General features: G+C 40.6%; 1 protein-coding gene across 12 annotated transcripts in view; it reads left to right on the forward strand.

Annotated features, from left to right (window-relative positions):
* Positions 1 to 19988, forward strand: part of macf1a (microtubule actin crosslinking factor 1a) — a 536531-nt gene that overhangs the window by 266424 nt on the left and 250119 nt on the right. For 7 of the 12 annotated variants that reach the window (XM_060847668.1, XM_060847672.1, XM_060847670.1 and 4 more), the window contains exons 15-19: positions 1870 to 1998; positions 2787 to 2876; positions 7628 to 7789; positions 10878 to 10982; positions 15658 to 15753. In XM_060847668.1, coding sequence (XP_060703651.1) covers positions 1870 to 1998; positions 2787 to 2876; positions 7628 to 7789; positions 10878 to 10982; positions 15658 to 15753 — 582 coding nt within the window. The remainder of the gene's footprint in view (positions 1 to 1869; positions 1999 to 2786; positions 2877 to 7627; positions 7790 to 10877; positions 10983 to 15657; positions 15754 to 19988) is intronic. The other 5 variants (XM_060847669.1, XM_060847677.1, XM_060847676.1 and 2 more) reach the window with 1 other exon arrangement.

Raw genomic sequence — 19988 nt, forward strand, 5'->3', positions numbered from 1 at the left:
AGCTCAAGGAAATCCCTGTGGCTGCTATGAGCAATTTGTAACTTCAAGTTTTCAAAGTTGAAATAGATATCCTGTCAGCTTTAAAGTGTCATGGCCAAGAATTATAATACAGAATCACCCCCTGGCCGTGACCTTTAGTTTCAGTGTGTGCCTTTTCTAAATAAAAGAGATCGCCAAAAGGTGAGTGTGGAATTCAGTGGCTGTTTGGATTTGAATTCTGGAAAATCACACTTATGCAGTCAAGAAAATTTCAAGCAGGAAGACTAAAAGGAAGAGATGATGAGGGTCTGTCTGAACAAGAAGCCATCTCCTGCAGGAATTTTTGTTTTTCCCTTTGAGAGTTGTACAAAAATCTTAAGTCTCAAATGTAGCCTGTCTAAATCTTTAGTGGCATAATGTCCTAGTGTAGATCTCTCTTCACTTTGAGTGCTACCAGCCAGCTACCATTGAAGGGCTGATGAAGGGCTTATTCCTGAAACATTGACTCTCTTGCTCCTCAGATGCTACCTGACCTGTGCTTTTCCAGCACCACACTTTTGACTCGTACTTGTCAGTATCTTCAGTCCTCACTTTCTCCTACTGTGGAAAGGAACCAGGGCAAAAGAATTTCAATCATTCTGAAAAGCTCAATCTTGAAATTGACAGATCATCCATCAACGTCAGCATTACCATTTACATTACTGTAATGGCCACAGTCAGCACTATCTATTCTTAAAACGACTGAGATTTATCCATGTGTTTTTCAACTTTTATATATATTTTTATGCTGGCTTCTTATTCCTAATCTGTACGTGTGTGTTGAATCATCATTATTTTTTCTCATATTTGGTAATGAATAAACTTTTGCCTTGTTAACTCAAGGTGTGGAAGTGCCGATGTTGGACTGGGGTGGACAAGGTCAGAAGTCACATGACACCAGGTTATTCAAGTAGCTACTTGAAATCACAAGCTTTTGGAGTGATAAAAGGAGCAGTGCTCAGAATGCTTAGACTATAATCTAGTGTCATGTGACTTGTGGCCTTGTTGGCTAAAGACAGCCTAATTAACTTGGCTCCTTTTTTAAAATATTAATCCATTCAGTCAGAGAGAAAGGTGTATGCAAGGGAAGGGATCCTTCTTTAAATTAACTTTGTTGTGAACAACTGAGGGTGAAGGTGAATTAAGGGGAGCAAGTACATCCCTCAACCAGGAGCTTAACAATTGGGTCATTTTGTGAGGAACTTTGCCTATGGATGGATTGTAACAATACTGACATAGCTAATTTAATGTAACTCAAAAGATTGCACTTATCAATAAGCTTAATTTTCTTTTTGAATGTTTTAGCAGTCTCATCTAATTCTCAAGGGTATGCAATCTAAGCTTAAAGATTTGAGTTGAATATGTGGCCTAAGAAAGTACATTTAACAAAGTTCTAGACTGATTGCACCCATTACCACACAAAGGTCTTTAGAGCTGAGTGCAACTCAAGTGCAGACTGATTTTGATTTTCTGTCAGAGCATGCATGTGAGAGTCATCAGGTTTTCTGATGATGTAGATGTTGTACATGAAATTACAATTTTTTTTTCCATTTCACTACTTGGGTTGGAGAGCTCACAGTTGCTTTTATATTGGTAAAAAACCTTTCTGCTGCCAGCTATGTGTGTACTTGAAAACAACTTTGCTAGATTTAGCAAGGCTAGCAGACATAAAGTCTCCATTTTGAGTAAATTGGTGAATGAAATACATTTGCTTCATTGTGGTGTTGGCTGCCTGAAATTCTAATATAGGGAGGCAACAGTGCTAGCACACATCATGCACAATATAATAGCAGTTGTAAAGCAATTTCAACATGAAATAGTTTGGAATTGATGTAAGGTTTGATCTCTCAGGTGAGACTTGACAGAGCTGAGTGGGGCACTGACTTACCTAGTGTGGAGACACAGCTTGATAACCACAAGACAATCCACACTGCAGTAGAAGAACTGGAATCTAGTCTTAAAGAAGCTAAAATTTATGAAGTAAGTTTTTTTTTTCCATGTTTTATGTTTCAGTAATTCAGGCGTGTATAATTCACAACCATTTGAATATATCAAAACTCTAGATTAGCTGTCACTTGCATTCTAAACTTCTGCTAAATATTGCTATCTTTGAGGCAAGCTATATGCATCTTAAGTGGTCTTACTCTTAGAAAGTGACTATTCTGCCACTTTATTTCAGAATGACTTTGCTGCATAGAAAAGCCTAGTGATAATTCCTTCCACATTCATTCTAAATGAATTAACATTTATACAAATGCAATTACATTGTGGGTAATGAAGAAAGTTAATAGTCCAGGTAAATGTAGCATTAACTTCAGTTTGTAATTGCTTGTTGTCCCATCAGATTTACTTGATTGGTTTAGGCTTTTTGCGTGCAAAATTGAGGCTCCTGAGAAAAAAACAGCACCGTCTTTTAGCCCTTTAAATCTTCTGTCATTCAAGAAGTTTGTGATAATTTTCTATCTCAAATCCATTTTCCTGTCTCATCCCCATATTTCCCCAAGTAATAAGTATTCATGCTTTAGATGGACACCAAAATTTTCTGTTAAGTAATATTTTCATATTTTAGGTAAAGGTCACTTTATTACTTAATGACTGTTTTATAACATTGTTTTTGATGGCTTCTGTGCTTTCAGAGAGTATACCGTGAGGCAAGTTTCAATCTTTAAATTCCACATCTGCATTGCAAAACACTGTTTTATGATGTAATTTTCTGGAGAGTATAAAGCTCCCCTTTACAACATGCAGCATACATTAATTTCTCCAAGTTCTGTTTACAGGGTCAAATCTCTCCCAATTTCAAGACTACTTATGTAGACACATTAAGTAAACTGGAGCTACAATACCTCAAGCTACTGGTAAGTTAATTTGTGTTATTCAATTATTTCACAATTAATTCCAATCGAATGGAACCTTCTCTGAATCTAGGGAGTTTTGGAAAATAAAACTAATGAATCACTGCTACTTCTTTTAAAACTCTAGGATGAAATCCATCAAGAACTGAGCACTCGGCCTGCTTTTTGTTAAACCTGAGCTACCTTATATATCTTTGTTGGACAAGTTTGTGCATTTTTTGAAGGAGTGTAACATTAGAATATCTTCCATCTTACTTTTAATGAGAGAAAATTCTGTAACCCTTCAAAGCCAATTTCTTTAATAAGTCAAACCAAATTTTGTGGCAAGAAAGTACAAATGTACAAACAAGGAGTGGAAGTAGGCAGCTCAGCCCCTTGATCCTGCTTAACTATTCAGTAAAATCATGGCTGATCTGATTATAGCACAAACCACATTCCCACCAACCCTTTGCTGAGCAAGAATCTGTTCACCTTTGCTTTAAAAATATTCAACAATTCTGTTTACGCCACCTTATCAGGGAGGAGTTCCAAAGACGCTAACCCTCTAATGGTGAATAAAAAACACTTCATCTCTGTTTCAAGCAGGCAATGGCTTTTACAGTAACCATAGTTCCCTAGATTTTTCCATAAGAGGCAGCATTCTCTTCACAACCACTCTATCAAGACCCCTGTCAATTAACACCTTACTTTTCTCAACTCCTGTAAGTACAAATTCAGTTCATACAACCTTTCCTGAAAGACACTCCAGGTGTTAGTGTGGTAAATGTTCTCCAAACTCCTTTCAACAGATTTTACTTAAGGTGACCAGTACTGTGCACAGGACTCCAGGTGCAATCTCACCCTATCTCACTCAGGCATCTAGTATATTGGAACAACACCACTGAAAGTTTCTCTCCAACCCACACTCCATCCTGACTTGGAAATATATCACTCTTTCTTCAGTGTCATTGAATCAAAATCCTGGAACACACTCCCGATAGCCCTGTGGGTATACCTACACCAAATGGACTGCAGCAGTTCAAAAAGGCAGCTCATCACCATGTTCTTAAGAGCATTGAGGGATGGTCAATAGTTGTTGGACCAGCCAGCAAAGTCCCAATCACAACATGGTTAGAAAAATAAACAAATACCCTCTGGCATCTAAGTGCAGTACATCCACTGGTTCTCCTTTATTGACTGTTAATTTTTCAAAAAATTCCAATAGATTGCTTGAACATGATTTCATTCACAAAATCACATCGATGTTGCCTGATTACATTGAAAGTCATAATAAGTGTTCCTAAGTCTAGGAAGAACATGATGCTCTGCAAAGCCGGAGGGATGGTGCTGATAGGTTATCACAATGACCACAAAGAGAGGGATGACCTCAGTTCAGGAAACTTGGATACGGAAACAGTCTGAGACAAGATAAAGCCAAGAAGTCACTTGTGGGAGTGTACAGATAGTCCCTTAATTGCTATTACAGATGTTAAACTAACTGACCTGTATTTTTTGGTGTCCCCTTTTTTGAATAAAAGAGATATATTAGCTATTTTCCAATCTAATGGATCCTTCTCTGAATCTAGGGAGTTTGGGAAAATAAAACTAAAGAATCACTGCCACTTCTTTTAAAACTCTCGGATGAAATCTATCAAAAACTGGGTACTCGGCCATGCGGCTCCAAAGTTTTATTCAGAATTACTTCATTGATTTTAATTTTCCAGAATTCCTCCATCTTTGCATTTCCAGATACTGTATATAGCTCCTCCTAGGATGTTACTTGTATCCTTTATAGTGAAGACTGATGTAAAATAACTGTTCAGTTTATCTGCCATATCTTTATTTTCCAGTATTAATCCCCAAACTCCTTTTCTGTGTAACCAATGCTCATTTTAACTTCATTTTATAGAAGCTCTTACCATCTGTGTTCATGTTTCTGGCCAGCTTTCTCTAATCTCCAGTTTTGCCCTCATGTAATTTTTTTGATCATTGTCTATTATATTCTCTCTAATCTTCTGACTTCCATCTTTCTTTGCATATTTTCGTTTTTCCTTCCAGTTTGGTACCTTAACCTCTCTCTGTAAAAGTCAATCACTATTCTCATTACTGTTACCTGAGGGCATCTTCACTGTGAGATCAATATTTAATCCTATCTCAGTCACAATACCAGGTCTACTCAATACCATCCTGCGATGTGGTTACAATTAAGGGACTATCTGTATACTCCCACAAGTGACTTCTTGGCTTTATCTTTTCTCATCTTGTCTCAGACTGTTTCCGTATCCTAGTTTCCTGAACAGAGGTCATCCCTCTCTTTGTGGTCATTGTGATAACCTAACAGTGCCATCCCTACGGCTTCGCAGAGCATCATGTTTTTCCTAAATATGCTGTATCTTTCAACATTCAGGTCCCAAACCATATCATCCTTCAGTCATGTTTCTGGAATGCCTAACAGATTGAATCCATTTATTTCTATTCGTGCTCTGTTCACCCATTTTGTTTCAAATACTACATGCATTCAAATACAAAATCTTAAGTTATATCCCTTTGTTCTTTTTGTGTATTCTAGTCTAATCTGTTTATTCTTAGATTTGTATTACCTATCCCTTCCTGTCAATCTTTTAATTGTGATCCTCATTCCTTCTCTTCCCTTCTTGATTTACCATTTAGATTTGATCCTTTGCCCCCACTATTTAATTGAAAATCCTTTCTACTTTAAAAAAACGTTTATGGTATTTTGCCAAGCAATCTGTACGTATTTTTGCTCTTACAAACAATTGGTAGTGGCAGCAATTTTGGAATTTTTAGTTAAAGCTCACATTTAAACAAATACGCATGAATGAACTTAGAGGGGAGGAGAGGAGGCAAAACAAAGACTTAGCGTTAGAAGGCAAACTGACTTGAAGCATTTATAGCAAGATGTGCCTATTGCAAACACCTACACCAATCAACCCCACCGCTCCGTGGCCGAACCCTTCAACTCCCCCTCCCACTCCACCAAGGACATGCGGGTCCTGGGTCTCCTCCATCACCACACTTTAACCACCGACGCCTGGGGGAAGAAGGCCTCATCTTCCACCTTAGTACTCTCCAACCCCACAGCATCAATTTGGACTTAACCAGTTCCCTCATTCCCCTCCTGCCACCTTACCCCAATTTGGCACTGCCCTCATGACCTGTCCAGCCTGTCTATCTTCCTTCCCACCTATTTGCTCCACCCTCCTCTCTGACCTATCACCAGTACGTCCACCTCCATCTACTTATTGTGCACTCAACTACCTCCCCACCCCCATCCCTACTCCCATTTATCTCTTCACCCCCTCAACACTCACATGTCATCCCTGATGGAGGGCTTATACCCAAAGCATTGATTCCCCTGCTTCTTTGATGCTGCCTGACCTGATGAAGGGCTTATGCTCGAAACGTCGAATTCTCTATTCCTGAGATGCTGCCTAACCTGCTGTGCTTTGACCAGCAACACATTTGCAGCTGTGCTTTTCAAGCACCAGCCTTATTTTTATATGTTCATCCTTATCTGAACAAATTTCTCGAAAATGTAAAGATTGTTTTCATTTGTTTTCTTTGTGAGTATATTCCACTGTTTGCCCCTCTGATAGAGTCCATATCTGGATTGAAACTTGGGCCAGTGTCACTTTCCACCAGTCTGAAAGGTTGAAGAACAGCAAGTGGATAGAAAAAGCCTTTCCCCTCAAGCCCTGAAAACGTGTGGATTCTGTGTACCAAAAGCATTATTTAGGAGCATAAAAGGAGTTTTCATTCTGCAATTTAAAATCTTAGTTGCCAGTTGTTATGTTTGTTGTAATGGTTCTCTCATAAATAAACACTGATCTCTCTACAATACCGGTTTAAAAAGTTAATTGTTAGTCACACTCAATTGTCACAATTCACTGGGATAGTGTGCTAGAAATCAACCCCCATTATTTCCAGAGTCATCAGAAATGTGAAAATTTGAATAAACACCCAAATTGCCAATTACGCCAGCTTATTAAATTCAGGTTAAGAGAAATGCGCACTTTGCTTCTCTGAATAGAAAAATCACAGTCTCGCAACTGTTCAGATCACAGATGTCAATGAGTTGTTTTCTTCTAACTCCTTCTTAATCTTTGCTAACGATGTAAGGTTGTGAATACACTGATTTTTAGTTTTTCATTTCAGTAATTGAGGATTTTCCCTTTGTGTCTCTGAAGGTGTTTTTCTTTCCTTTTTCTCCTTTCAACAAGGGAATTTGCAGAGTAGGGAAATGCTGTAGAACATCAAAGCAGGAGGTTTCCTGTTATTTCTTCCCACATAAGGGATAGTGAGATTCAGTTGTTGCCTTCTTTCAGGCTAGAAGCTTGACATTGCATACAAGCTATGGCCACTTGTCCAGGAGCCAATCAAGTCATTGTTACTATGCCGAGCCCTTATGATCATAATTGGAAAAACTAATCAAAAGACTATCTCTGGGGGAAAAACTGCCCTGAACACACACAGGTAGTGTCTTTCTGTCTTGAATGCGCACTCGCTACTTGAACAAGGCAACATTGTAGATACCGCACTTAATTTGTCACAGTAACTCATTTTTTAAAATGACAAACATCATCCAGTTTCCTTGGTTTAAAACAGTGTCTTATCCCATTTTTCTTTTAGTTCACATTCTAAAACGAGGTCTTTATATAATGATTTACTATTTTCTTTAGTGCTGATCACTGACTTGGTGATGCATTCCTTTTTGTTAGTTCATTAAGTAATGCTATGTTGTTGTTTGTCCTCAGGAAACTTCAAGGTTACGAATGAAGCACTTGACTAGTTTGCACAGTTTTGTATCAAAAGTGACAACCGAGCTTATCTGGCTAAATGAAAAGGAGGAGGAAGAATTGGCTTATGACTGGAGTGACAACAATACAAATATTTCTGCCAAGAAAGAATATTTTACTGTAAGTTTTATGCTGAACCTTTTTATAGTATAGCGTTTTAAGGAAGATTTTGTCTCGCTTACCCTAACCCACTGCTTTGTTTCTCTAGCCTCATTATCTGGCAATAGTGCTGATAAAATGATTTAAAATTGAGAGCACTTCTTTGGGGTAGAGTAATGTGCACAGATACACTGTCTCAAACTTAGTGTCTAATACTGGAGGAATCTGAAAACTAGATGTTTTTAGCATGTGTTATGCATCGTTGTATTAACTGAGTTCAGTTTAACTTAATTGAACAATTTGGCTGGGTACTGCATGGTGCCAGTCTTGGCTGTTTCATTATGCACTAATCTGTTCCTGTGCTCCATGCAAAATCTAGCATTGCCTTTCTCAAAACTGACAGCCTTACATGAACATTTATCTGTAGTTTCAATTTTCCATCAACTGTTGTCCAATACAAAAGTTATCTGCGTACAGTTACGTTTCCATAAGCAAACCTGACTGAGCCCACGGTTTTAAGAATGGCAGTCTTTTTAATTGGAAACTGATTCTCTTCCATTCCTTCTGGGTTTGCTAATTTGGGCAAAAAGTTGCCAGGAGTGAATAAAAGTGAGCCATTGATCTTGAGTGCAGTTTTGATAACTGGGAAGGAGTTTTGTTGGAGTCATACTCATGAAAGTTTCAGATCTGTACAATGTTTGCACAGATATAGAAGCAACAATTTTTTTAGTATGGATGTATTCTAGAAGCTGAGGGCATGTTGGGGCTGGACAATTTTTTTTAAAGCAATTCACTCTGATCAACTTCAAACACTACCTTGTCACTTTAGGGCTATTATTCCATTGCACTACTGAGTTTCTACTATTATTGCCAAATGAATCAGTAGTCTTGAAATTCCACACTGTTTCCATAGCAATGACTAATTTTTGTAACTGTCTTAAATATCAGGAAAAATTGATGCTCAGCTTGTGTCTCGTGTATGCTGGTCCTGATGTGGGTTTTGATATTTTTGGAAGAGTGGATGTCCTTCCTTTATGTATTCATGCTAATTAAATTCTTGGATGATGCAAACGACTTGATCCCTTTTGTGATGAAGCTGAAACTACTTGAAGAATTCGTAGATAGTTAAAACAAAAAGGAATTGGATTCATAACATGGCTTTTGTGACCATCACACATCCTAAAGTGTTTCTCAATAACCGGTTTAGTAGTATTATTTTTAAAAGTGTATCTACTGTCATGTTACTGAAAATGCAGCAGGAAATTTGTACAAAACAAACTTTATAAAAATCAACGTGATAATGCCCAGATGATCTATTTTAATGATGAATAAATAATGTCTAGGGCTTTGGTAACAACATCCATGGGATATTTTATGTCAACCTGGGAGAGTGGATAGGACTTCTGTTCATTGTCAGATCTGAGAGAAAAGAAAATCAAAAATACAACACTCTCCCTCAGTGCTGCACTGAATTGTTAACCTAGTTTGTCATTCTCAAATCCAGGAGTAGGACTTGAACCACAGCCTTCTAACTCAGGTGAGAAAGTTACCAACATATGAACACAACTTTCCATCCCCCTCCCAAAACCCAAGATGGAAATTGTGGTGAAGTTGAAAATTAGTATAGCATATGGTTCACAAATAAAAATGAAATTGTTCAAACATGGGAAAATGATTTTAATAAGCACTGATGCCATGAATGAGTTTTGAGAAGATTTGTGGTACAGGTTGAGGTTCTGGATGTAGGTTTGCTCGCTGAGCTGGAAGGTTTGCTTTCAGACGTTTCTTCACCATAAGAGGTTACATCATCAGTGAGCCTCCAGATGAAGCGCTAATGACCCGGCCTGCTTGTATGAAACACTTGGGTGCACCATTTGCAGGGGAGAGAATAAGCAGAAGTAGAAGGCTAATTACAAATGACTAGAGGGAGGTTTTTAGGCTTCCATGTCTGTCGAGCCACAGCAGCACCTGCAGAATGCCTGGAATGGTTTCACTTCCATGGACTTTATACATTTAATGGTAGGGTCCGAGGGAGTGTTGCTGAACAAAGACACCTTGGAGTGCAGGTTACTTGAAAGTGGATTGCAGGTAGATAGGATAGTGAAGAAAGCGTTTGGTATGCTTTCCTTTGTTGGTCACAGTATTGAGTACAGGAGTTGGGAGGTCATGCTGCAGCTGTACAGGACATTGGTTAGGCCACTGTTGGAGTATTGTGTGCAATTCTGCTCTCCTTCCTATTGGAAAGATGTTGTGAAACTTGAATGGATTCAGAAAAGATTTACTAGGATGTTGCCAGGGTTGGAGGATCTGAGCTACAGGGAGAGGCTGAACTGTCTGGAGCTGTTTTCCCTGGAGCGCAGAAGCTGAAGGGTGATCTTACAGAGGTTTACAAAATTGAGGGGCATGAATAGGATAAATAGACAAAGTCTTTTCCCTGCGGTCGGGGAGTCCAGAACTAGAGGCTGTACAACTGCAACATTTAAGAGGCATTTGGGTGGGTATATGAATAGGAAAGGTTTGGAAGGATATGGGCCGGCTGCTAGCAGGTGGGACTGGATTGGGTTGGGATATCTGGTCGGCATGGACGAGTTGGACCAAAGAGTCTGTTTCCCATACTGTACATCATTATGACTCTTATGATGCTTGCTAATTGAACATTTTATCATTTGAAATGTGGAAACGTTGTTGAGAGAGCACCCTCTGACACTAATTGGCCAAATCCAGGAAAATCATTGCTGGGACACAGCTCCCCACATATTGGTGTAAGGAGCCATATTTGTCTCTTCCTAAGGAGACTTAACCAATACATGAAATCGCACCCCTCGTCTCCCTTCCTGCCTCACTCTTTCTCTCTTTCTCCCCCCCCCCCCCCCCCCCCCCCCCCGCCTTGCCCTCACCCTCGCACTGGGGACCCACTTGTATTTGTTCGTCCTATTTGCTGACTTTGATTGTAAATTATGTGACTAATCTTAACATTTGCTGTGGACAGTTATATTTCTTTTCCTTCAGAGTTATTTGTCCTCTGTCCAAAGTGCACCTCAATAATTGATATGATTGTTAAAATTGTACGAAGTTTGGTTAAAAATTACTCTTATCACATCTCCTCTAGGAACTGAAGAAAGAATTGGAGCAGAAACAGAAAGTTATCATATCGCACCAGGAAACAGGGGAGCATCTTTCACTAGAGAACCATCCAGCCAGGCAGACAGTTGAGGTAATTTGTTCAGCAAATATATCATCACATTTCGGTTGTACCAGATGTTGGTGAGGCCTCTTCTGAAGTACTGTAACCAGCTCTGGATGCCCTTTTATATGAAGGTTGTTATTAAAGCTGGTTTAGAAAAGATTTACCAGGATATTGCCAGGAATGGAGGGTTTGGATTATAAGGAGAGATTGGATAGGCTGGGACATTTTTCACTGGAGTGTAGGAGGTTGAGGGATGACCTAGAGGTTTTTAAAACCACGAGGGGTATAGATAAGGTTAATGACAAGTGTCTTTTCCCTTTTGAAGACAAGGGAGTATATTTTTAACGGTGAGAGGAGAAAGATTAACAAATGACATGATGGGGCAATTTTATTTCTTTTTAATACAGCGGTTCATGTGTGGATTGAACTTCCAGAGGAAGTGGTAGATGTCGGTACTGTTACAATGTTTAAAAGACATTTGGATAAGTAGATGAACAAGAAGTGTTTGGAGGGAGAAGGACCAAATGCAGACAAGTGGGGATAGTTTGAGATTATGGTCAGCATGGACTGGTTGGACTGAAGGGTCTGTTTCCGTACTGTATGAAGTTTGACAAATCGTTATTGAAATCTGATTTCAAGGCAAGCAGGCCTCTGTTTTAGCTATCTCTGTTCAATCTATAATATGGTTAAAACATGGGATTATCAAAAGCTGCTTCAATCCTGCATTTGTTTTTAATGTAAAAATAATGATTGTTTCTAGTAGTTGTACCTTCTTGAAAACTCCTGGAACTTCTTAAGTCCCAGTTTGAACAATTGCATTTACCTGTTGTACTGTACCTCTGTTTAACAAAATTTATGTCAGGATATTAGTTGGAATGGTAAATATTGGCAAGATTAATTTACTGGCTGCAGATTCATCATGTTAATTGATCAGGAAAAAAGTCAGTTCTTAGACACAAGTTCACAATCTAGCTAATGTGGTTAGTGCACCAGTGAAGATTATGTATTTGAGGGAGGGCATGGAGAATCAGGGTGCTTATAATGGCATAAATGTAGATAATTCATACTGAAAAAGCTAAAAACATTTCTATTAATTTTGACATGTTTTCTGTAAATTTTCAAAGAATAGATATTAACAATTGTAGGAAATTAACAGCCACTTGACCACTAAAGAATATTTACTGTAAAGAAAATTTCATTTTCATATAAAATTTATGGTACTCAAATTTGCAGAACCTTGAATTTAATTCTTTGAAAATGTTATGCACCGATTTGAGGATTTTTAAAATTTATTCATGGGATGTGTACGTTATTGGTTGGGCCAGTATTTATTGCCCATCCCTAGCTTTTGAGAAGGTGTCAATTAACAACTACCTTGAAACACGAGTCCATTTGCAGAAGGTAGACACAAAAATTAGGGAGGAAATTAAGAATTTTGACCCAGTGCCAGTGAAGGAGCTGAGATCTGTTTCCAGATCAGGAGGATATGCAGCATTGTGGGGAACTGCTAGAGTGCTGTTAGAGCAGGCAAATGGGAAGTATGCCATAATGCTACAGACTTGTGCCTTGTAGATTGCTTTGCGAGATTGATTGTAGAGATGAGGGGTTCCTCTTATGAAGAGGAATTGAGCAATTAGGCTTATACTCCTTTGGAGTTTAGAAAAATAAAATGTAATTGAGGGATATAAAATGCTAAAGGGAATTGACAGAGTAAGTAGGATGTTTCCTCAAGTAGTGCAGTCGAGAATGACCAGGTTGTAGTTTTAGGCTGTGGGAGAGCAGAATTAAAGCAGATGAGAACTAACTTTTCGAAGGGTCGTGAATTAATGGCATTCACTACTCCAGGGTATGATGGCTAATGGGTCATTGAGTAAATTTAAGACTGAGGTAGATTTGTAATTTGCAACGGTTTGAAGCAGGCAGGGAAGTGAGTTTGAGGCAGAGATGAGATCAGTCATTGTAATAAATGGTGAAGTAGATTCAAGAGGCTGAATTGTCTACTCATGCTCTCAGTTGTAGAGTCATAGAGATGTATAGCACTGAAACAGACCCTTTGGTCCACTTGTCCATGCCGACCAGATATCCCAACCCAATCTAGTCCCACCTGCCAGCACTCAGCCCATATCCCTCCAAACCCTTCCTATTCATATACCCATCCAGATGCCTCTTTAAATGTTGCTGTTGTACCAGCCTCCACCACTTCCTCTGGCAGCTCATTCCATATAATTATGGCAAGACAGCTTCATCACCCTCTGCATGAAAACATTGCCCCTTTAGGTCTCTTTTGTATCTTTCCCTATTTATCCTGTCCATGCCCCTCATGATTTTATAAAATTCCTCCAAACCTGGCAACATCCTTTTTAAATCTTTTCTGAACCCTTTCAAGTTTCACAACATCTTTCTGATAGGAAGGAGACCGGAATTTCACGCAATATTCCAACAGTGGCCTAACCAATGCCCTGTACAGTTGCCACATGACCTCAACTCCTGTACTCAGTAGTCTGACCAACAAAGGAAAGCATGCTAAACGCCTTCTTCACTATCCTATCTATCTGCGACTCCACTTTCAAGGAGCTATGAACCTGGACTCCAAGGTCTCTTTGTTCAGCGACACTCCCTAGGACCTTACCATTAAGTGTATAAGTCCTGCTAAGATTTGCTTTCCCAAAGTGCAGCACCTCTCATTTATCGGAATTAAACTCAGTCTGCCACTTCAGTCCATTGGCCCATCTGAACAAGATCCTGGTGTAATCTAAGGTAACCTTCTTTGTTGTCCACTACACCTCCAATTTTGGTGTTATCTGCAAACTTACTAACTATATACCTCTTATGCTCACATCTAGATCATTTATATAAATGATGAAAAGTAGTGAACCCAACACCAATCCTTGTGGCGCTCCACTGATCTCAGGATTCCAGTCTGAAAAATAATCATCCACCACCACCCTCTGTCTTCTACCTTTCAGCCAGTTCTCTATCCAAATGGCTAATTCTCCCTGTATTCTATGAGATCCGACCTTGCTGACCAGTCTCTCTTGGGGAACCTTTTCAAATACCTTACTGAAATCCATATAGATCACATCTACCGCTCTGCCCTCATCGTTCTTATATTCTAAATGGTGGTAGAAAGGCTTTGGGAAGTCTGGGGCTGAAGATCTAGACCCCCAGGAGAGACCTCTTAGTTCCGCAACTGGTCAAAAGAATCACTAGGAGTACGACCTGTTTCAACAAGGTTTCACAATTTATTACGATGTCGGACACAGGTTTGTCCAGCAACACAGAGGTTAATAGCTTCTGTGTTCCTTGGAGAAACTGTGCAATTGAATTTGAATGATAAGCAATTTTATATGCTTCTTCAAAAACAGTGCACCCTTTTTTACAAAAGAAAACCAATGAATTGGGTGACACGATACACAGCAGGTTAATCCAATGGTGTTTCCTGGGAAACGGTATTGTCTTACGCACATTATCATCTCTCACTTGTGGTTCAAGGTGAGTCAGGGTGGTCAGTTAATGTCTTATGATTAATATTTTGAAGACTCCATTGTCTGCATTATCTTTTAATTCAGCTCGCTCAGCAAAGCAGGGATGCAGCTTTCAACTATTTTAGCACAGTATTAAACTGAAGCCATTTTGTTACGTTACTTAATATTGAAAAGCCATTTTGTGGTTAATAAAAGCTTGCATAGATTTGTTGCTCCTGACAACAGCCTAAATCCAGGTTTTTAGATCCTCAGGGTGATTTATTTGCTGCGGGATTCTTAGCCTTTGTCCCATTTTTGTAGCTACAGTACTTGTATGGCTTGTCCAGTTCAGTTTCTGGTCAAACTCCACTTTGGTGCGAAGTTACTGGTGGATTGTCACTTGTCAATCCAAATAAGGGTATTGTTCAGTCTTTCTGCATTTCGGCAAGGATTTCTTCAGTATCTGAGGAATTGCAAATGATGCTGAATGTTGTGCAGTCATCAATGAACATCAACACTTGTAACCTTGTGATGGAGTGAAAGTCATTGAAGCAACTGAAGATGGTTGGGTGAAGGTAATGTTGAGCAAAGCATGTTGTTAGAAAAAAAGTTGTAAAGCATGAACATTCAACATTTTACTTCACAAAACATACTGAAGTTCAGTTAACAAGAAACAAAATAATAGCAAGACAGGGATCCATAACATTCATTAGTTTGCAGCTCCTCAGAGTCAGATGGACAGAAGTTCAAGCCTTGCTTGGATACGCCATCAAGATGATCACTTTATCCAATCAATTAGATTGTGCATCTAACAACGTTTCAAAGAGATTGCATATTCAACAGCATTGTAATTCTTCTGTAAAAGTTTCACAGATATATCAGAATATTACAGCCTCCATAAACACTACTGGGAGGAAAAATAGGCTAACAAGTTACGTACCTGTGCATCTCCGATGCTATTTGTAGGATATTGCAGTGGCCAGTTAGTTGCCGTGCCTGCTGTTTACAGCACTGAGAGCATTTCAAAACATAATTTCAGGAATGAATTATTTTCAAGTCCTGAACATGTGATCAATGACAACATTATAAGTTCTATTAGAGAAGATTTAGTTTGTCAACATAACAGAAGTATTTGCATTATTGTCTTATCTAACAACAAAATGGTTTTATAGTTGAATTATAGAAGAACTTGAAGTACTAATCATATTCTGACTAAACTATGTTTTGTCACTTCAAAGGCATACAGTGCAGCCCTTAAGACACAATGGCACTGGATCAAACAATTGTGTTGCTGCGTGGAACAACATGTAAAGGACAATACTGCTTACTTCCAGGTAAGATAGACTTTATAGTTACAGTGAGCACACTAACTATAGGATCTAATTGCAAAAATAGTGCCCCATTGAAGGAAATCCATACATTGATTACTGAAATAGTTAATCTATTATCTTTAAGTGAAGGTTACTTTATAGATACCTGTGAAATAAAGTTAGTCAACAACAAATGTTGAAAATGCAAGAGATGCTACCCCTCAAATTCCTAAGCAGTAGTCACAAATGTTCTTTCCAACAATACAGACTTACAGCTAAAACAGGAAAGTTTTTAATAAGTTAGTGAATGTTCAGAAAATTAAACTCTTGTTTGCCACTTTACATTTGGCCCTAAGGAGCATGGAGCTGTATGAAAGATCTCAGCTACTGCTGAACCCAATCCTTAGCGGTCTTGTTACTAAGTCTCGATGAAAAGAATGTTAATGCTATTCAGGTATTGAGTCAACTGAAGGTTGCGGTTATAATGTTGTGCACATGGTAATAGGATTAGTTTTCTTCTCCAGACAGTAGTGTGGTTTTGTACATCTCTCTCCTAAATATTAAACATACTCCCTTGAGCAAGAGAGAAAGAGAATTGCTGTTTTGTAACAGTCTTTTTTTTGAAAGATTTATTTTTCTATGTGTGTCTACCTCTACTGTTTCTCTGATCCTTTCGCTGCTGATCTTTAGTAATCATTCTTTTTACCTTTTATTTCCAGTCACACACACTTTCTCCTTCCTGGTCCAAAAAACAAATCTTGGACCTCAAACAAGTGTGTACCTTCTCATAATTTTGCTCAATCTCAAGACCTATTCCATAGGCACTGGTAGATTGTAGATTGGACTTTGTTTTTCTCAGCATTCTCCCCTCTCTGAGAAGTGTTGACTCTTTTTGTAGTGATGTTTCAGAAATGCTGTTCTCCATTCTTTACCTCTAAGTAGTCATCATTTATGAATGAGCCTGTACTGTACGTGTTGATAAGTTGTTCAACACTGAATGGTAACAACTAAATTTGATCATCTTCTCCACCTCTGCATAGGCTACTGAGTCCTTAGCAGAAACTCCGAATAATTTCTCTCGCTCTGCATCAATTCTGTTGTGGCCAGTTGCGAGCCCCAAATGCTGCACCTAGAATCGGACTTCGATATTCTATCTATGAAATGTGCAGTTCCTCACCATTCAACTTGTGCTATCAGTAAATTATGTCCTGAACATTTTTATAGCCTTTCTGTCCATTTGGATTTTAATCATTTTATATTCTGTGAAGTACAGAAATGTCATAGTCAAAATCGTGTCGATACTGATTGAGCTTCATTGAACCTTCTTACATGTCTGCCTTGCGCACGCACACCCACACCCCTCACCCCACCAAACTCTCAACTTTACAAGTTTAAATCCTCCAGAGCAGCTCTGGCAAATCTCCCTGTCAATATATTAGTCCCCTTTTCAATTCAGGGCAATCCGTCTTTGTTCAGGTCACTTCTACCCCAGAAGAGGTTACAACGATCCAAAAATGTGAATCCTTCTCCCCTGCACCAGCTCCTCAGCCATACATTCATCCGTTCTATCCTCCTATTCCTACTGTAACTAGTGCATGGCACCAGGAATAATCTAGATCTTACTACTCTCGAGGAACTCCTTTTAAATTCCTACCTACCTACTCTGTCCTCAGAATCTCATCCTTTTCTCTTCCTGTCATTGGTTCCAATGTGGACTATGACCTCCTGTTGGGCCTTCTCCCCTTTTAAGAATATGCTACACTCTGTTCAAGATATCCTTGAAGCTGGCACCAAGGACGCAGTGCGCCTTTCTGATTTCTTGCTGTTGGCTGCAGAAATGTCTGTCTGTCTGTGCCTCTGACTAGAGAGCTTCCTGTCACAATCACTTGGAACCTGATGTGCCCTTTGTTACATTAGAGTCAGTCTCTACCAGAAACCTGGCTGTCTGTGCTACATTCCCCTGAGAGTCCATCACCCCCTAAATTTTCCAAAACAGCATACTTGTTTGAGATGGGGATAGCCACAGAAGACACCTGCATGACCTGCCTTCCTCTCCTACCTTTCCTGGAGGTAACCCATCTACCTGACTGTAACTGTGTTTTTTCTCCCTTCCTACTATCTATCATCTGCCATCTATCACACCCCCTAGCTCCTGTAAATTCCTCATTGCCTCTAAGTGTCACTCCAACTGATCCATGCGATCCAACAGGATTCACAACAAAACACAATTCTGGTAGACATAATCATCAGTAACGTGGAAACTCTCTCTCATCCGATAAGAAGAACGCTTACTAGAAGCTATCTTTGCAACTTAACAATCTATAAACCCAGAAAAAAAGCACAGTCTTACTCCACTAAAAAGACACTGCTCCAGGCTAACATATTACCTATGTTTTATATTTTCTAGGAGAAAGTGAGGACTGCAGATGCTGGAGATCGGAGCTTAAAATGTGTTGCTGGAAAAGCGGAGCAGGTCAGGCAGCATCCAAGGAGCAGGAGAATCGATGTTGCTGGCATGACCCCTTCAGGAATGAGGAAAGTGTGCCAAGCAGGCTAAGATAAAAGTTAGGGAGGAGGGACTTGGGAGGGAGGGGCATTGGAAATGCGATAGGTGGAAGGAGGTTAAGGTGAGGGTGATAAGATGAGGGTGATAGACTGGAGTGGGGGTGGGCACGGAGAGGTCAAGAAGAGGATTGCAGATTAGGAAGGTGGTGCTGAGTTCGAGGGTTGGGACTGAGACAAGGTGGGGGTAGGAGAAATGAGGAAACTGGAGAAATCTGAGTTCATCCCTTATGGTTGGAGGATTCTTAGGCGAAAGATGAGGCGCTCTTCCTCCAGCCGTCATGTTGCTATGGTCTGGCGATAGGGGAGTCCAAGGACCTGCATGTCCTTGGTGGAGTGGGAGGCGGAGTTGAAGTGTTGAGCCACGGGGTGGTTGGGTTGGTCGGTCCGGGTGTCCCAGAGATGTTCTCTGAAACATTCTGCAAGTAGGTGGCCTGTCTCCCCAAAATAGAGGAGGCCGCAGCGGATGCAGTAAATGATGTGTGTGTAGGTGCAGGTGAATTTGGGGCGGATATGGAAGGATCCCTTGGGGCTTTGGAAGGAAGTAAGTGGGGAAGTGTGGGCGCAAGTTTTGCATTTCTTGCAGTTGCAGGGGAAGGTGCCAGGAATGGTGGTTGGGATGGTGGGGGGTGTGGACCTGATGAGGGAGTCACGGAGGGAGTGGTCTTTTCGGAACACGGGGAGGGGAGGGAAATATATCCCTGGGGGTGGGGTCCGTTTGGAGGTGGCGGAAATGACGACGGATGATACGATGTATGTGGAGGTTGGTGGGGTGGTAGGTGAGGACCAGTGGGGTTCTGTCCTGGTGGCGATTGGAGGGGTGGGGCTCTAGGGTAGAGGAGCAAGAAGTGGAGGAGTTGCGGTGGAGAGCATCGTCGACCACGTCTGGGGGGAAATTGCGGTCTTTGAAGAAGGAGGCCATCTGGGTTGTTGGGTATTGGAACTCGTCCTCCTGAGCGCAGATGCGGCGGAGATGAAGGAATTGGGCATATGGGATGGCGTTTTTACAGGGGGCAGGGTGGGAGGAGGTGTAGTCTAGGTAGCTACCACAGGTAGCTAAAAACGCCATCCCATATTCCTAATTCCTTCGTCTCCACCGCATCTGCTCCCAGGAGGACCAGTTTCAATACCGAACAACCCAGATGGCCGCCGCCTTCACAGACCGCAATTTCCCCCCAGACGTGGTCGACGATGCTCTCCACTGCATTTCCTCCACTTCCCGCTCCTCTGCCCTAGAGCCCTGCCCCTCCAATCGCCACCAGGACAGAACCCCACTGGTCCTCACCTACCACCCCACCAACCTCCATATACATCGTATCATCCGTCGTCATTTCCACCACCTCCAAACGGACCCCACCATCAGGGATATATTTCCCTCCCCTCCCCTATCAGTGTTCTGAGAAGACCACTCCCTCCGTGACTCCCTTGTCAGGTCCACACCCCCCACCATCCCAACCTCTACTCCCAGCACCTTCCTCTGCAACCGCAAGAAATGCAAAACTTGCGCCCACACCTCCCCCCTTCCCTCCAAGGCCCCAAGAGAGCATTCTATATCTGCCACAAATTCACCTGCACCTCCCCACACACCATTTACTGCAACCGCTGCATCCGATGTGGCCTCCTCTATATTGACGAGACAGGCCGCCTACTTGCTAAACATGTCAGAGAACACCTCTGGGACACCCGGACCGATCAAC

This window comes from Hemiscyllium ocellatum, chromosome 30 (assembly GCF_020745735.1).
Source record: "Hemiscyllium ocellatum isolate sHemOce1 chromosome 30, sHemOce1.pat.X.cur, whole genome shotgun sequence".
Classification (NCBI taxonomy): domain Eukaryota; kingdom Metazoa; phylum Chordata; class Chondrichthyes; order Orectolobiformes; family Hemiscylliidae; genus Hemiscyllium; species Hemiscyllium ocellatum.